The following is a 16,688-nucleotide window of genomic DNA, read 5'->3' as shown; positions in this document are numbered from 1 at the left end:
CATACCCGCGAAACCCGGGCTCCGAGCATTTATGGCCCGAATGATGGGCGGCGCCACAAATGCAAACTTGGTGCCCACGCCCATCGCCTGTCTCAGTCCACGTACCTCCTTTAGTTTAGACCTGTTTCTCTACAACTAGCGCAATGGCCGCCCTCACTTGCCGCGTTCGCGCGTTCACCACCTCGCGGCCTCAGGCTGCCCGGCCCCAGGTCGGCGCTCGCCCTGCCGTTCGCCGCCCCGTGAGCATTGTTCGCGCTGTCGCGGAGTCTGCTGTTGATGTGGAGAGCTACGTCGACGAGCTGGACGTGCCCATGGCTGAGAGCACCCCTCTTGCTGCGGCTGGCGAGAAGGTCCGCCTTCGCATTCGCATGCGCAGCTACGAGAAGCAGCTGCTGGAGGACTGCGTGGCTCAGATCCAGGCCGTCGCGGAGGCCACCGGCGCTGTGTTCAAGGGGCCAGGTGAGAATGCGTCTTGTGGACCGGCTGGAGTATGGGCTCGTCAGAATGTTATGCTGCCAAATTACAGACTGGGTACCGCAATTGGTGGTCAGGGCGGGCATTTTATGGCAGCAAGCCAAGGACTGGCCATATTTCCACGTTCGCTTGCACTCTGCCGGATACGGCAAGCTTGCCGCGGCGCATGAATAACTTACCACATCAAGGTGTTTGGGTCGTGGGGAAGAGCTGGTCCAGGCGGTGGCCGAGGACAAAGGCGGTCATGGCTGTCGGCACGTTGGGGTGTCTTGCAGTCCAATACTTCCTCGGCTGTGCATGTGCAAGTCTGCGCGAACGGGCGTTCCGAGGCTGTGGCAGAAGCCGTGCGCGGGGAAGGGATAGGCAGACGCGGGGGCTGGAGCGTTGAATGGGGCGGAGGGCAGCGCAGCGTGCGCAAACGGTGCGACGGGCGCTCGGCGTGGCACCACGCACCTTCAGTCAACGCCAGCGTCGGCGCGTCAGACGCCCAGCGGCACGCAGTGCGCACGACCGCATACGCACGGAGGCATTCAAGGACCGTCGCCCGCCCCTCCCTTTCCCCCCTCGCAGTGATGCTGCCCACCAAGCGCCGCATTTACTGTGTGCTGCGCTCGCCCCACGTGAACTCCAACTCGCGTGAGCACTTCGAGATCCGCAGCCACCACCGCCTGGTGGACCTGAAGAACCTGTCGGCGGAGACCGTGTCCATGATGATGCAGTGGGTGCCCCCTTCGGGTGTTGAGGTGGAGTGCTCCATCGCCTAAACGTTGCACCTGGCGCGACGTTGGAAGCGGAGCGGCGGTCGGCGGCCTGCCGGCCGCCGGCATGGGTTTTAGGCACAGGAGGCGTCACAGCATGGCGGAGAGCGGCGTCGCTTTGGCACAGGCAGCAGAGGAGGCCGCCACAGTAAGCTTGTGATGGCAGCCGGCCGCAGTGCAAGCGGCACGGGTGGCGGCGGAAGGCATGTTGGCGTGCCCCATTCTTGCAGCAGCGGGTCGTTCACCGTAGCAGCGCAAGGCTGGCGGCTGTGCGGTTGCGCACGCGGAGGATGCGGGGCGCTGCTGCGGATAAGCTGCTGATGATGTGCGATGGATGCGGAGGCGTTTTGTGGGAGAGCGGCAACAAGGCTGCGTCTTGGGACCAACCATAGGTTGCCAAGGCCGCAAGCCTGAATAGGGTGCAACTCAACCGGGGTCAGGGGGCAGAGTTTTTCGTGCCGCAACGCTGCTTCTGTTTCCCTATCCTGGGTGCCCTGCTTGCGAAGGTTTGAGAGCGGTCGGTTAGCAATGGAAGCGTTAGCGGCAAGCGCTGTGCGCACGTGAATGAGGATGGCCGCAATTGATTAGTTGTGTAGGGCGAATGCCCCACCGAGAAAGAGAGGTTAGGCATGGGCTAAGAGGAGGTCTTGGAACTGGCGGAAGAAAGGGTGTAATATTTGAAAGACACAGTCTAACTTGTTGCGTTTGAGGGCGGACCAGCTGCCATACGCACCAGATGCGTTACCACAGGGGAGAACGAACATCCCAGCGCACCAGCTGTACTGAAGTCTGTACGACGTGGGTTAGAGGGGGGACCAGCAGAAGAATGCAATCAGAACGACAGCGCTAAAACCTCGTTCACACAGCCGCGCCGGCAAAACCTAGGGCACCGTACTCGATCTGTCGTACTTCAGCTTTGGCCACGGCGGCAGTGTCAGTGCACGCCACAGCTGACAGAGATGTGTCGCTGCGGATGCATGACACACACGTCCAATAGTACGTTCACAGTTCACTTTCCTCCGCGCGTTGCATGTACCCAGCCCATCTCACGTTCTTTTGCGTCGCCTGAGCTCACCGGTTCGCTCACACTGCAAGCACGGGCTATAATGATGACTCCCCCCATGCCTATTGATGTAGCTTGCCATAACTCATGCACCATACTTGCGCAACAGCGTCATCAGCACTCCGTTGCTCCAGCCAAACCCCACCTGTGGCACGTACTCCCCGCCCCGCCCCACGCCGCCCGGCACCATCGCGTCGTACTTCTCATGCATGTGCCCCGTGGCGCCCCACGCCGCCCTGCAGCCCGCCACGTAGCTCCTGGCCAGCCCCGCCGCCGCCTCGGCAGCCCCTGGCGCCCCCGACCGCTCCAGCCCCTCCACAGCCATGTGCACCAGTGGCGGCCAGGAGTTGGGCGCGTCCCACTGCTGCCCGGAGCGGCACAGTGAAGTGAGCAGCCCGCCGGGCTGTAGCAGGCCCGACGAGCGCAGCCCCGCTGCTGCAGCCACGGCACGGCTGCTGCCGGGCGCCGCCACGCCGCACCACAACGGCACCCAGTTGGACGCGTACACGCCCGCCCGCTGCTGAGTAGGGTACACGCCTGCGCTGCCGTCCTCCTGAACCGCTCCCGCGTCCTCCTCCTGTGCCTCCACAGCCTTTGCGGTAGCTGGAGGAGGTGCAGTAGCGGCGCCGTCAGTTGCTTGCCGCAATGACGGTGGTGCAGGTGAGGGCTGCAGCAGCAGGTCGTGCCAGCAGCCGTCAGCGTCGCTCCACATGAGCAGATCCATTGCGGCGGCGCGTTCGGCGGCGCGGGCCGCGAAGGCGTCTCGTGTGGCGCTGTCGCCAAGGCGGGCGGCCATGTGGGCTATGTCCAGCTCGGTGCGGTACAGCCAGGCGTTCAGGTCAGCGGGGACAATCTGGGTCGGGGAGGGGAGATGGGTGCGCAACCGAAGAGCATATTCATGAGGACAGGAACAGCGGACGGGGAAGCGGCACGAACGACAGGGAAAAGCATGTGGATCTGCGCGCGCGGGTGGCTGCACGTGGAAACGGCAACGGCGCGCACACCTGCGTGGTGCGTGTGTGCGCCAGCGAGTCGCCGCCCACGAACCAGCGTGTGCTGAAGTCTGCAACGGGGCCGTAAGCACGTAAGCATGGATGATGATGATGCAATTTGCTACCACCTAGCATAGCGCAGCTTCCTCATCTCGGGTGCTTTAGGGGTTGACAACCGACAGGTATGCTCAGGTACATCCCAGCGCCTCCTCCTTGTGGCCCTGCTGCTCACGCCGCCACTCACCCCAGCCCGACTCGGCCGCACTGGCGATGTCGCAGTACAGGGCACGAGCCGCCTCCGGGCCCAGCCCCGCGCCCTCCACCAGGTTCAGGTCCTCCCTGCGGCACCAACAGCGCAGCGACGTCAGAAGAGAACACGCAAGTAGGCCAAACCCGTATGGCAAGGCACACCCTGTTTCCGGCTGCGTTCAGGAATCTACGGTATTGCCGTAGCATCCTGAACGAAATGGCTTGGATGCCAAAGCCACTTTTGTGTTGTATGTCACGCAGCCCCATCTCACCTGAAGCTCTCGGGCCGCGGCTCATACAGCTCTGCATGGTAGCGGCTCAGCTCAAACACGGTCCGCTCTCCGGTCCCGCCACCTTCCTGGCCACCCCCAGTGCCATCGCCACTGCCGGCCCCTCCACCTTCGCCGCCTGCACTGCTCCGCACCCGCACGAGCTTGGGGCCTGAGGTCCAGTACCCGTGGTGCGCAATGAGTCGCGGCAGTGCCTCACGTAGCAGTGTCTCTGTCTCAGTGCCGCCGGTGCTGTTGCTGCTGCTGTGGTTGTTGCTGACCCCAGCGCCGGAAGCCGACTGCGCTCTCCCGTTGCCGTTCACCCCGGTGGCCCCAGCACCCTCCCGGCCCCGTGATTCCTCCTGCGCAGTGGCAGTTGCCGCCGCCACCGCCGCCACCATAGCACTTAGCAGCGGTGGCTGGCTGCGGTTGGTGTAGTAGGCGCGGGCGCCGTTGGGCACAAAGCCCCACACATCCACCAGCCCCAGCAGGTTGGTCAGCAGTTGGCGGGCAGCGGGCAGCAGGCCGGAGGCAAGCAGGCCCAGGATGACCCAGTAGGAGTCCCAGTTGCTGTCGTAGTATGATGGTAAGGGGGGAGGAGGACGACGTGTCATACGGCGGAGCAAGGAGGCAAGGTGTGCGGTGTCAGTGCGGAAGGAAAGGAGCGTTGAGGTGATGTGGGTCGGGTTGACAGAGCTCGACCGTGTACTCGATTGAGGGCGCTTGAGCCACATCCGAGACTCACTAGCATTCACGGAAGCGGTCGCCGGGCACAATGAAGGGCTGGGGCAGTGGCAGCAGTGTGTGGCGATCTGGGTTGGCCAGGACGTCCGAGGACACCTGGAGTGCCGTTAAACACAGCGTGGCGTAACTGGCGTTACATCATCTCCCGGCCGCACGTCCACAGCGCTTGTCTTATGCGCCCTCATGTCATTTCAAGCCCATTATCGCGCGCCGCTGAACCATCACCCGTCCGCGTGGCCCCTCTCGTGATCCCTTGGCCCTGCACATCCACGCACCTTCCGGCACAGCGTCTTCCACAGCTGGTGCACCGCAGCCCCGAATGCACGTGCCTCCTCCTCTGGCAGGCCCGCAAGCCATGCAGGTGGCTCCTCATGCCAGCTGGCGGGCAAGACCGCCTCGAGGTCGCTGGATGCGGGGAATAAAAGGATCGGGGAAAGGGTTCGGGGATACGGCCAGCCGTAGGCAAGGTGCAGGCAGACCCCTGCCCAGGCTTACGCTCCGCACCTGCCCGGTGGGCCGAAGTTTGAAGCGATAAAGCACTTGAGGGCCTCTTGAGTTACCCCATCAACCTTTAGCTGCTCCCAGTCCGCCGCGACGAGCTCCCAAGGCCGCAGCACAGGACAATCGACGAAATGCTTCGAGTCCGCAAAGAGGCCGGCATCGGAGACCTTCCATATAATTTCATGCCATGTAGCCTGGCTGTTGAGTTGGGTCGTCTGAAGTGGTGTGGTCGGCAGCCCGACGTCCATGACTGCGGACATCGCTCAGACAATTTCCCACTTGCGTGCACCTAAGCTCCTCTTGTAGCCGCCGCATGTGCCAGCATGTCATGCTCTGAAGTTGGAGTACTAGAAGAGCGAGCTGAGCATGGCGCTGCAGGTGCATCCACCCGGGGGGATGCTGCCGGGTTCGTGCCATACGGCACACAGTCAGCCAAGTTTCCCTCTGCGTTCTGCGTTGTCCCTTCCAACCCTTCAACCAATACTATATATTACAATGAGCAGTACACAAACCATTCAAGTTTGTGACGCATAGCCTGTTCTTTCGGTATCCTGCCGTAAACCGGCTGTGCAGGGCGTTCTGGGCTCAATTTCTTCCCCAACCACCTAAACCAGCGCCCTCCCGCGTACAGTGCTGCCAGTGGCTTTGACTATGCCACCAACCTTATGCACCTCTTGCTCAGGGCTTCGCGCTCAGCTACTGTGCACTGCAGCCGCCCCCCGCTCCGCCACCCACGGCAGCGCCGTCGCCACCGTCTCGCCCCACAGCTCGGGCAGGTGCCGAGCATCCCCCGCCACCGCCTCCACCACGCCCGCCCCCAGCGGCCGCTCCAGCAGCCCGTCCATGCCTGCAGCAGCCGCACCGTCGCCGCCGTACGCGCACGCCTCCAGCAGCTCGTGTCGCAGGGCTGTGGAGTGGCGGGCGACCAGCGCTGCCAGCAGCGCCGGCCGGTCAGCCCACAGCCCCGTGCCCGCTAGCGCGTCATGCAGGCGCGTCACGTGCACGTGCAGGTCGTGCAGCTGGCCCAGTACGCCTGACGACGTCGGGTCGGCGTCAGGGACGGCGAGTGCGGCAGGCGGCAAGTGCGGTAGCCCCAGCATGGCCTCAAGGCCGCGCAGCACCAGACGCGTGTCGTGCAGGGGCGCGATGCGGCAGGGGCCGCCGGCCGCCGCTTGCACCAGGCTCACGCCGTCCTCCCCCAGCACCATCAGGTGGGCGCTGCTGGCGCTCACAGCCGCCTCCAGCACCGCCACCGTGCCGCCCAACCCGTCACCGCTGCCGGCTGCCGCCGCCGCGGCCGCGCCCCACCTCCCAGCAGCCGCGCCGCCGTCGTGCACCACTTTGGTGACGCCCGGCGCCTCCAGCAGCGGCCGCAGGCTGACCAGTAGCGCATCCGCCGCCGCATGGCCGTCCTCGCCGTCACCGTACTGCAGCTTCGCCGCCAGCAGATCCACCACGTACACCGCCGCCGGCCAGGCAATGAAGCTACCTTCGTCACCGGCGGCTGCACCGCCGTCGCCGCCAGCCTCTGGCGGCTGCGCCGCGAGCGGCATCAATGCCGCCGGCGCGTAAAGCATGACCATCGTGGGCAGTCCGTAGTACGACTGTACGGCGAGCCCGAGGCGGTCGCAGGAGTGGCAGTGCTGCAGCAGGGCCACCAGCTCATTGCCGTACGGGTCAGCCACCACCACCGCCTGCGCGGCGGGCAGCCCCGCCGCAGCCAGCTCCTCTGGCGAGGGCGGCGGGAACGCGTTGTCACTGCTGGTGGTGTCGTGGTCATAGTGCTGAGGAGCCGCATCTGGATCGGCGTCCAGGTCAGGCACGCCGTCTCCGAAAAGGATCGCAGCAGCAGCTTCGGCTTCTGTGGGCGTGGCTGCAGCCGCATCAGGGTAGGCCGCAGCGGTCGCCGGCGCACCGGCGACACCGCCTGCAGCCGTCAGCGGGTGCGCCCCCGCTGCAGCGACTGCTGCCTCCCGACTTCTTCCCGGCCGTGTGGCGCCACCGTTGCTGGTACTGCCGCTTGTGCCACCCACCGTCACTGTTGCTCCCGCCGGCCCTGCCGCCGGGCCTTCTCCCGCCCCCGCTGCCCCTGCCGCCGCTCCTGCCCCCGCTACCCCCGCCGTTGCCGCCGCCGCCGCCCGCACCAACGCCTCAATGTCGAGGTGCACCACGCCCTATGAGGTTGCATCGGAAAGGCAGAAATGCAGGGAGTGAGGAAAGGCCGGCGGCTTTGGCAAAAAGCGACAAAAAAGTGACACACACAACACACACGCAAAAGCCATGCATACAACTCGCACAAACGCTCCGCCCCCATGCAGGCACACCCACATCAGACGCCACCAGCGTCGGTGAAGGCAGCAGCTGAAACACGCCGCGGCTTTGCGGCTGAGTCAGGAAGTCCTTGAGCTTGGGCCACTTGCGTTTGGGGTCCAGCCACACGTCTGCGTGCTGCCGCTTCAGGAAGTGGCCCAAGCCCGACAGCCGCGCGCGCCGCGGCCCCAGCCCCTGGGCCGCGTCGGCGTCTCCGTCAAGCCATGCCGCGATGGCACGCCGCAGCTGCCGTGCAGGCTGATCCTTTACCGGCTGGCCGTGCACGTGCGTGGGGAAGGCCATGCGCGCCAGCTCCTGGACTGGCTTGGAGCGCAGTGCCTCCAGCTGAGCCTCGGAGGCAGCAGCAGGTGCCGGGGCGGCAGACGCGTTGAGCGGTGCTGCCGCTGCCGCTGCCGCTGCCATTGGCGGGCGGCCCAGGGCTGCTCGCCCCGAGGTACCAGGAGCGGCAGCGGCTGACTCCAGCGGAGCTGTGCTGGAGCCGGCCGCTGATGAGGGGCCTGCGGCTGCAGACCACGACGCCAGGTCTGGGTGCAGCAGGCTCAAAGGCGCCGTGTAGCGGAGGGCTGCGAACCAGAGGGCATCGACCTGCAGCTCCACCATTTGGCGGCCACCAGCAGGACCCGCCGACGACGAGCTCGCCGCCTCGCCGGCGGCCCATACCCGAAACACGCCGCGGCTTTCCGGCTGTAGCAGGAAGTCCTTTAGCTTGGGTGGCCGCCCGCCGCCCGAGGGGTCGCACTCGGCCCACAGGCCCGCGTGCTCCTTTCGCAATGACTCCCCCAGGGTCGACATGGGGGCGCTCAGCGGCGCAACGTTCGCAAGGCGCCGGGACGCCGCCAGCCAGCCTACCAGCGCCCGCCGCACGTGGCACGCGGCTTCCGCGGCCGAGTACACACGTGCCACAGCCGACCGCTGGGCGGGGTCGGTGACGGCGTGCACGCCATACGGCGCGACGTTGGTGAGATCACTGGCCGTGGCGCCAGGGAAGGCATCGCGCGCAAGCGCGGCCACGGCTTTCGCCAGGGCCACGTTGGCGGCTGCTGAGTCCGCCAGCACCGCAGCATCGCTTGCCCCGGGCGGACGGGACCCCCCGTAGCCCCTTTCTGCATCCTCCAAGAACACCGCCGCCAGTGCGCCTCCGTCCAGCATCACCGCCGGGTACTGTCCGCCGGCTGCAGCACCCGCGCCACCGCCGCCGCCGCCACCCTGGGGGGCGTCGGCTGCAGTCTGCAGCACCAGGAAGATGCCGTGGCTGTCGGCATGCCGCAGGAAGTCAGCCGGCTTGGGCCATTTGAACACAGTCCTGTTCAGCCACAATCCAGCGTGCTGCTGCCGCAGGTAGGCCTCCACGGACGTGAGCGGCACGGGGGCGCCAGTCAGGTACTCGCCAGACACGGGCGGGGCGCCTGCGGGGGCTACGACGGCGCGCTGCTCCAACAGCCACTGCGCCAGGCCGCAGCGCATCTTGTTGCCGGCGTTGGTGAGCAGCTTGTCGACATAGCCGCAGGGGAACACTGCGCGGGCCGCGCGCCGGAGGTGGCCCAGTTGTCGGTCAAGCCCGGTCTCGGAGCGAGCGGCTGCGTCCGGGTTGCGCATGGTGGCCGGGGCGTCCGCTCGCGGAGCTCGCAGGAAAACACCTGCCGCTAAGTTTTCTTCGTTTATTAATTTGGAGGTAAAATAATCTATGAGTATGTTGGGCTCGCTGCGTTTCCCGCGCGGCGGCCGTTTGCCGGCACGACGACGGCCTAGCGACAATGTTCCATTGCTTGCAGCGTGTGCATAGTTTGTGTCATGCAGTGAGAAGTGAGAAGCTATAAAAAAAGCCCATGGAGCATGTGACATGGCATTTTGGCATGCACCATTTCGCAGCATGGGCACGGCGAGCTTGACGGCGAGCCCCCACGAGCCCCCTGAATGTGGCAGGCACCTCGGCGCTTAGAACCCGACATTCTCTCTTCGGCGCTCAAAACCGGATCCCCACGGTTTATATTACGCGGCACCTACGCGATGGTGTTGGTTCAGTTGCAGTCAGGTATCCGCCTGCACCATAGCCGTTGTTTCGCCTTCCCTTCTGGTCCGCAGCTCCGCGGTTTTCCGCCCTCCAATGCCCCTCTGCCCTTGTGCGTTCCTAGCGACACACGTCCACCGCACTTTCAAGCTTCAACGCCCACATGTCCAGCTCAGCCACCGTCGGGGCCCCGTACCATACGTACATCCTGCACACGCCTAACCCGTCCTGTGATCCAGTCCCAAGCAGGGGAGGGTCCCAAAGCCCTGGTATCTCTGCATCTCCGAACGGCACACCGCAATACAATCTCTATTGCATTCTTGTCTTGATTACATATGTCAGGCCGCGCCGCAGCGCCACAAGTGCAACACATGTGTAAGCCATACACCAAACAATCGCACATCGCCACGCGCATGCTAACCTGTGCCATATAACACCACGCCGCGCATTCTACATCGTGTGCAGTCCGTCGTGGTGCCCCTGCGCGGTGCCTTTGGCGCCGCAGTCCGGTGGGCAGCAAGGCAGCAAGCAATTCATCAAGGACTGACTGACGGACCGCCGGAAAGCAAGCCTCACGCATTCCCCCTAGTAAACAACTGCTAACAGATCGCCGGTTAAACAACCATAAGCTTCACGTACAGCCATTCACTTCTTACCGCCTCCCGCTGCCTGCTTCACAGCCTCCGCCTCCGCCTCACTTCTTGCCGTGGCGCCGCCCTCACCGCCCTGCCTTGCCCCTGTATCCTCCACGCCGCCCGCCGCGCCTTCCGCCTCCCGCCGCTCCTCCGCCTCTGCCACACGCGCCGCCCCGCGCTCCGCGCCGCCGCCCACATCGCCCGCGCCCTCTCCCTCGGTCCGCCCCGCCGCCGCATCCTGTGGCACCAGCTCCATGCGCTGCGCCCAGGCCCGCGCATCGCGTCGCCCCTTGTTGATCATGTATCGCAGCATGTCATCATCTGGGGGGGGGGCGGGGGTAGTAAGCGGCAGGGAGGACGCGGCATGCTGTGTCAAGAAAGCACGGCTGACGAAAGACATGCAGGCAGCGGCTGTTACACCAATCCGAGTCATAACCCGTGCGTGCCCCTCCCTGCTATGTGCGTCACTCACCCGCCGGCACCAGCGCCCACGACACCATCTGCGGGTAGCTGAAGGGCCAGGGCTCGCTGGCGTCCGGGCTGATGGCCACATCCAGCAGCGCCGCCACCCGCTCATACTGGGCCACTCGGTCCTGTGGGGTGGCGGCGGCGGCGGATTGGTCAATGCAAAGTCTAAATAAACAAAGACCAGAACCCGGGGGCACGGGGTCCAGGCACGGTCCAGCGTTGCAGACTGGTGTTGGGCATGGGCCATGGGGCGGGTCATGAAAGGGGTGCACAAGCGTCCATGCCTCAACGAGGACTTGTAGTGGGCGCTTTTGCGGGTGCGTCCACCAACTGCCACTGGAACGAGCTAGCGGCCTCCGGTTTTTGGTGCACCTGCATTGCGCCTGCACCTGCCCCCGCCATGCAACCCCCGGGCCCGGCTGCCGAATCTCACCTGCACGGTGGCCAGCACCTCGTTGACTGGGAAGCAGCACACCTTGACGGCGTGGGGCGTGGGCGGCCGCGGGATGAAGGCGGCCACACCGCCGTCCATGTAGAACCTGTGTGCCCCAACAGAACGGCGAGTGGGCGCACGGCATGAGGCACGGGTCGGAGAAGTGCAGGCCGGCGCAGGTGAGGTGCATCTGTACGAGGTGCTCTAGGCTGCGTGCCGCGTGCGGGGTAGGCGCCATGCCCCTGTCTCGACGCGTCCAGCAATACCGCGTTGCGTGTATGCGCGCCTGCCCCGTCCCCGCCCCCACACCGCCGCCTGCACCCACCTGCCGCGAAACTCCGTCATCCAGGAGCCGTTGAAGTAGAAGGGGATGTGGCAGGACGTGAGCAGCGCGTTCACAAAGTCGTCCTTGCTCTCGAACTCGCTGATCAGCTGTAGCGCATGGGGTGGGATGGGACGGCGGGTGCCGAGTTAATTTTGGCCATGACAGGCAACGAGGAGAACCCTCGTATCTACGGCCGCAGTTCAGCTGCCTCGCCCCTATGCCCCCGTGCGCCTTCCGTTTGCTGTAATCTCTCACCTCCGACCGCACCACGGGGAACAGGCGGGTGAGGGCGACGTGGGTGTTGCCACGGCAGCGCTCGTGCGCGTCGTCTGGCAGGTAGGCGTGTAAGAAGTCCTTCAGCAGCCCACCTTGGAGCAGCAGGGCAGCAGCGGCAACAGCAGCACACATACGAAGGCGGTAAGGCACACAGCAACATGTGTGCTGGAACGCGGGCCCGGCTGGAGCTGAGTTCCTTTGTCCTCCTATTGCAATCCTGCCCCGCACGTTAGCAGCGCAGCGACGCCTCCCGTGTTCCCACCTAGCCGGTAGCGGGTGCCGTTGGCGCGGCAGTTCTCCGCGAACTCGTGCAGCGCCTGGGTGGCCTTCTCGGGCTGCAGGGGGAGAGGGGCGACACGGGCGTCCAGCCTCGCGAATGCAGCACGTCCGGTAAGGGTACCTTGCAACCAGTCTCAGTCAACATCATGGTCACCACCCCTTCCTTCCGAACCCGACGGCCCCCCAAAACTACGCCGTTTCCGAAAACGACTCCCTCACCCGTACCCCGCCTCCCTACCCCCACCCGCTCCCCCCCCCTCCGCTCGCACCTCCAGTCCACAGTTGTATGTGGCCACAGCCAATGAGCCCGCACTCGCCCCCGCCATCTGGACCTGGCAGATTGAAGGAGGAGGATAACGTGGAGGGCACACAACAAGGGTAAGCGTGCGCGTACCCGTCCATGTTCAAATCCTTCTGCCCGCCACAAAGCCCAATGCCTGCACCCAGTCCCGAGGCCAAAACACGCAGACGCAAACACGGGCCATGCAACTGGCCCCAAACAGCACTCGCTATGAACCCCTTCCGTGCACAGCAACACATTGAGTGCACCGCCGCCCATGCCCCGTGTCCGTGGACACACTGCGCCACGCCACGCCACGGTGCGCATTGCCACGCACACCTAGACATGCCACGGCGCGCCGCGCCACACCATGCCATGCCGCCCACGCTCACGCCCCCACCTTGTAGTCTTTGAGTATGTCGAGCTCATGCAGCTCCCACAGTACACCCAGGTGGTAGGGGTACAGGAAGCCGCCTGCACTGAAGCCGAAGCCCAGCGTGCCCGCCTCCAGCCCGCGCTTCACCTGTGTGCAGCAGGTGAGCCATAGGCCTCAAAGACACGGAGTGATGGGCCTGTGGCTACGGGCACTGGCGCACTGCTGTCGTACAAACGTACCTGCTCCAGCCGTGCCTGCGCCCGCCGCTTCTTGTCCTCAGTGCTCCCCTCGTCCCCACTGCTGCCGCCACCCCCACCGCCGCGCGGCTCGTCCTCCGTACCCGAGCGCGTCGGCTCGCCATCCATGCTGCATATATTGGCATCAAGGTCCGGGTCTTATTAATGGATGTCTGTGGCAATGCACTTTGCAATGGTCAAAGCCCGAGGTACTCGGGCTGGCACGCACCCTGCCGTGGCCTTGGCCCCTCCCGGCGCCTTCGCGCACGTTCCGCATTAGCCTTCACCCAGCTGCTACTTCTTTTGAGCCGACGCCAGGTTATTCTCACCTGCCATTCGGCGAGCTCGCACTCGACCAGAGCGATGCAGGCCCCGTTAGCCAGCTAGGTCTCGCGGAAGTCCGGGCGTCGGGGCGGAAAAAGCCCGCTCGGCTCGGCAGCAGCAGTGGGCTGGCCGAGTGCTCAAATTGCGATGGAGCATTCCGCACAATTGATGTCTGAGGAAGCAGTAGGCGGGCGCCCGCTGCTAGAGAGCGCGCACTCGCGGACATCCTGGCTTCTCGAGACTGCCCCGACTTCAGCGACGAGAATTCTGACGGTCCTAAAAGTGGCGTCATGTGTAATAATAAGTCGTGAAAAGCTGAGTATGCGTCACAGACAGGTGTAAGCTGGTTGACCTCACAGACCCATTTTCTGGCCAGCCCTGCCTTGCGATGCGAGGGACCAGCAGTCCCCTTGCGGCAACTCAAGTTGCCGGTGTCTGTGCCGCGGGTGCGGCCCGAGGGGTTATAGCCCTGCTGTGGAACCACGGGTCCAAGCAGGTCCAAGCAGGTCCCCAGTGCGTGCCCTGTACCCCTCGCCGAGCTGCGCCCCGAACGGCCCGACCCCCCCCCTCGAACGGCCCCGACCATCCCCCCTTCCCGCAATTCCCATCCCTCCAGTTGCTTGCGTGCAACACTAGTCGTAAGAGCACAATCTTGTGATACGGGACGGTAGCCGTGTGCGCACGCGCTGCTTCGAGCTGAGGCCACGCAGCACATCCCTCTCCCAATAAGCAGCGCGGAGCAGTTCATACCGTACTACCATTGTCTGCACAAGCATACTGCAATGTTGTATATATATGTCGTGCAGGCATCCAGCCAAATTCAGTGGTGGTCAACGTCCTACCTTGACCCACAAGTTGTCACTGTCAGTGAAGGAGGCAATACGGTACACACGAAGCGAAGTGCTTTCGAAACGCGAACGCGAATGTGCGCGACACGAAATCAGACGCGCCACACGACGCCTCACAGCCCTCCTCTACCGCCGTCGCGATGCCGACACTGCGCGCGGGCGTGCCGCCTTGGCGCTGCCCGGTTTGCCTCCCCCTGCGCCTGCCACCCCCGCTCCACCCGCCGGCATCTGCTTCTGCTTATCTGCGAGCCGCTGCTCCAGCTCCCGCACACGGCAGCGCACGTCCTGCAGCCCCTCCGCCAGTGCGCTCTTGACGCTCTGCGCCTCGCCCGCGCCGCCCTGGTGGTGGTGCGGGTGGGCCCCGGCCTTGGTTCCGGCGGAGGGGCCAGGCAGCGCCACCTTGGGCGCCTTCTTGCGCAGTACATGCAGAATGGCGTCCAGCCGGTCATCGTCCTCCAGCCTGTGCATAAGCGTGCACGGCCAGTGTCAATATCACAAGCAATGCCGCGTGTCCAGCGTACCACAATCGGGTTTCATTCCCCCAAGTTGCAAGCGCGTCCCAAAGCACCTCCCAGCTGCCCACGCTCATCCCACTTCCCTCCCTCCTCTCCCCCCTACCCACCTCTCCACCAGCCGCATCTCGTGCAGCTTGATGTCCACGGCCGTGAGCATCTTACGCAGCGCCGTCACGTCCGCCGTCCAGCCCTCCACGTCCAGCGCACGGCGCAGCTCCAGCTGCTTGTTGGCCTCGCCCAGCCGTGCCGCCCTGAGCTCCAGCTCCTGCACGCGGCGGTCGTAGGCAGCTGTGGAGGTGGTGTGCACGGACGACAGGTTGATCAACTCCTCCTCCTTGGACTTGAGCTGCGGGCGGGCAGGCAGGTGGGCAGGCGGGTGGGTAAGTGGGGAGAGGCAAGGCACGGGGGACTAGAAGAGCTGAGAGAGTGTGTGAGAGAGAGGGCAGGCCAAGAGCGGCCGAAACAGGAGACTGATGTTCGCATGCGCAGGCAGCAACGACATGGTGGACTCCGGCATGCCGCCTGCAACCCTGCACGCGTTCTTTGCTGGCACCTGCCACATACGCACCGCCTACCTGCGCCCTCAGGTGGCTCTCCACGTCCTCCAGCTTGTCCTCCGCCTCCTGCCGCACCGCCGCCAGCTCCGCCGCCGCCCGCCGCCGCGCCTCCGCCCCCTGCTCCAGGAACGCCTGGCGCTCCGCCGCCAGCACCATATGCGCTTCCAGTGCCCGCTCCTCAGCGGCCTGCTTCTCGCGCCGAGCTGCACGACAGGGCGGCCGCAACAAGGTGTCAAAGCCCTTTCAAGTTGGGCCCTGTCATCAGAGCACGGCAACGCTGCGCATCCCCAAGGAGTGGCCCTTCCACTCCTTACCGCTGCGCACCGCACCCCCGCCGTGTCTACTCCCAAGCCCCCAATGCCACGCCCCAACGCCGTCCACCCACCCACGATGTAGTCCTTGGTGGTGGTCCGCAGCTGCTCCTCCAGCCGACCAAGCCGCTCACTGGCCGCCTCCAGCTGTGCCGCCAGCTGCCGCCGGTGCGCCTCCTCCTCCGCCTCACGGATGCGCCGGTCCTCAAGCAGCGCCGCGATACGTTCAGAAGCCAGCTGCTTCTGTGGGCGCATTTGGGCGTGCGAGGGTTGGGGATAAGGCAGGAATACGGCATTGACAAGTTCTGGGGTGGCACTGTGGACGCTTTGGCACCGCTCTGACATGCGGCGGTTACATAACCCAGTCAAGCTTCCTCAGCGCTTTATTGGAGCTTGGACCCCTTCAATCATGAGGTGGCCGGCGCTACACCCGTGCCCCGCCCCAGCGCACCGCACCTGCTCGTTCAGCTGCGCCTGCAGCGACTCAATCTGCAGCAGCAGGTGGTCCACGTTGGGACCCGGCAGGCCCCCGGCACTCCCCTGCTGATGCCGGCCCCCGCCTCCTGCCCCTGTTCCGCCCTGCTGTAGTGCCAGCAGCTGCTGTATGGACTTGCGGTCCTGGATCTCCTGAAGCCGCAGCTCGTCGTTCTCCGCCTGCAGGGCCAGCAGCCGCTGCCGCTCATCGAACAGAAAGTTGTGGGCATCTGAGAGAGCCTGCGACGAGGCGGAAGGGAACAAGAGGCAGAAGGGCAGAAAAGCGGGTGAGAATGCATGGGAGCGTGGTGTTGATCAGGTTACCGTGAGGTGTCAAGGGGGGCATGAGGGCTGTGATGAGAGGGAGGATGAAGGGAGTGCACGCAGGTGTCACCTTCTGTAGCTCCCGCACTTCGTCAGCACGCTTGCGTGCCTCCCACTCCAGGACATGCATCTCTGCTCCTTGGATAGCGCATTGGTCTAGGCGCTGCAGCAGCTCTGCACGCTCCGCCTCGAACCCCTCTGTTGGAGGCGGTGGCGGCGGGGGAGGAGGAGGTCGTGGACAGCAGTGACTGCCGCGCGGCAGGTGGACGTCGAAGGTGGGCACGGCAATAGCCAGAACGCCCGCTCCCAGCACTTGGTTCCATGACACCGGGACACAGCTGCCTTGAGGTCTCAATGCCTACCTAGTCTGCTCCGATAATAAGTGATTAGCTCCGCTGTCGACTGCTCTTCAGCAGCGCGTGCCTGAGCAACGGCCTTGTTCTCTTGTCGGGCCGCTCTGTCAAGCTTGCCATCTGCTTTGACTGGTGGTGGCATCGCTGCTGTTGGTGTTATAATGTGCGGAGATGAGGTATGCGAGCTTTCTGTGCAAGCCTCGGAAATAAAGCTGAATGTTGACGCGAGCCGGCGAAGCCCTATTTCAAGTGATTTCAACAGCAGAAGGACATACACCGTATGCA

The 16,688-nt window shown here is 64.8% G+C and overlaps 5 protein-coding genes across 6 annotated transcripts; 1 reads left to right on the top strand and 4 right to left on the bottom strand.

Annotated features, from left to right (window-relative positions):
- The first annotated feature begins 98 nt into the window (after nt 1–98).
- CHLRE_03g195650v5 (uncharacterized protein) lies at nt 99–1,918 on the top strand. The gene is made up of 2 exons (XM_001693230.2): nt 99–459; nt 1,045–1,918. The coding sequence occupies exons 1-2, from the start codon at nt 144–146 to the stop codon at nt 1,236–1,238; spliced, it is 510 nt and encodes a 169-aa protein (XP_001693282.1). The 5' UTR covers nt 99–143; the 3' UTR covers nt 1,239–1,918.
- Nucleotides 1,919–1,925: 7 nt separating this feature from the next.
- On the bottom strand, nt 1,926–5,367 carry CHLRE_03g195600v5 (uncharacterized protein). Its single transcript, XM_043061245.1, has 7 exons — nt 5,054–5,367; nt 4,825–4,954; nt 4,551–4,645; nt 3,809–4,375; nt 3,532–3,626; nt 3,300–3,358; nt 1,926–3,148 (listed from the first exon to the last, which is right to left on the bottom strand). The coding sequence occupies exons 1-7, from the start codon at nt 5,296–5,298 to the stop codon at nt 2,381–2,383; spliced, it is 1,959 nt and encodes a 652-aa protein (XP_042926374.1). The 5' UTR covers nt 5,299–5,367; the 3' UTR covers nt 1,926–2,380.
- A 161-nt stretch (nt 5,368–5,528) lies between these two features.
- On the bottom strand, nt 5,529–9,157 carry CHLRE_03g195550v5 (uncharacterized protein). Its single transcript, XM_043061244.1, has 2 exons — nt 7,379–9,157; nt 5,529–7,224 (listed from the first exon to the last, which is right to left on the bottom strand). The coding sequence occupies exons 1-2, from the start codon at nt 8,975–8,977 to the stop codon at nt 5,743–5,745; spliced, it is 3,081 nt and encodes a 1,026-aa protein (XP_042926373.1). The 5' UTR covers nt 8,978–9,157; the 3' UTR covers nt 5,529–5,742.
- Nucleotides 9,158–9,215: 58 nt separating this feature from the next.
- CHLRE_03g195500v5 (uncharacterized protein) lies at nt 9,216–13,417 on the bottom strand. Of its 2 annotated transcripts, none has more exons than XM_043061243.1 (10): nt 13,027–13,417; nt 12,701–12,827; nt 12,486–12,608; nt 12,075–12,137; nt 11,789–11,861; nt 11,506–11,618; nt 11,251–11,357; nt 10,926–11,031; nt 10,497–10,617; nt 9,216–10,345 (listed from the first exon to the last, which is right to left on the bottom strand). In XM_043061243.1, exons 2-10 carry the CDS (start codon nt 12,824–12,826, stop codon nt 10,035–10,037), a joined length of 1,143 nt encoding a protein of 380 aa, XP_042926372.1. In that variant the 5' UTR covers nt 12,827; nt 13,027–13,417; the 3' UTR covers nt 9,216–10,034. The 2 variants fall into 2 exon arrangements, with proteins under 2 accessions (XP_042926372.1, XP_001693123.2); XM_001693071.2 differs by having other exon boundaries at nt 13,027–13,347.
- A 78-nt stretch (nt 13,418–13,495) lies between these two features.
- Nucleotides 13,496–16,627, bottom strand: CHLRE_03g195450v5 (uncharacterized protein). The gene is made up of 7 exons (XM_001693070.2): nt 16,413–16,627; nt 16,121–16,248; nt 15,709–15,966; nt 15,327–15,495; nt 14,960–15,144; nt 14,492–14,730; nt 13,496–14,329 (listed from the first exon to the last, which is right to left on the bottom strand). Exons 1-7 carry the CDS (start codon nt 16,543–16,545, stop codon nt 13,996–13,998), a joined length of 1,446 nt encoding a protein of 481 aa, XP_001693122.2. The 5' UTR covers nt 16,546–16,627; the 3' UTR covers nt 13,496–13,995.
- Between the last annotated feature and the right edge of the window lie 61 nt (nt 16,628–16,688).

The sequence above is a fragment of the Chlamydomonas reinhardtii genome, chromosome 3 (assembly GCF_000002595.2).
Source record: "Chlamydomonas reinhardtii strain CC-503 cw92 mt+ chromosome 3, whole genome shotgun sequence".
NCBI classification, from domain to species: domain Eukaryota; kingdom Viridiplantae; phylum Chlorophyta; class Chlorophyceae; order Chlamydomonadales; family Chlamydomonadaceae; genus Chlamydomonas; species Chlamydomonas reinhardtii.
This window is presented reverse-complemented; position numbering and strand designations above follow the sequence as displayed.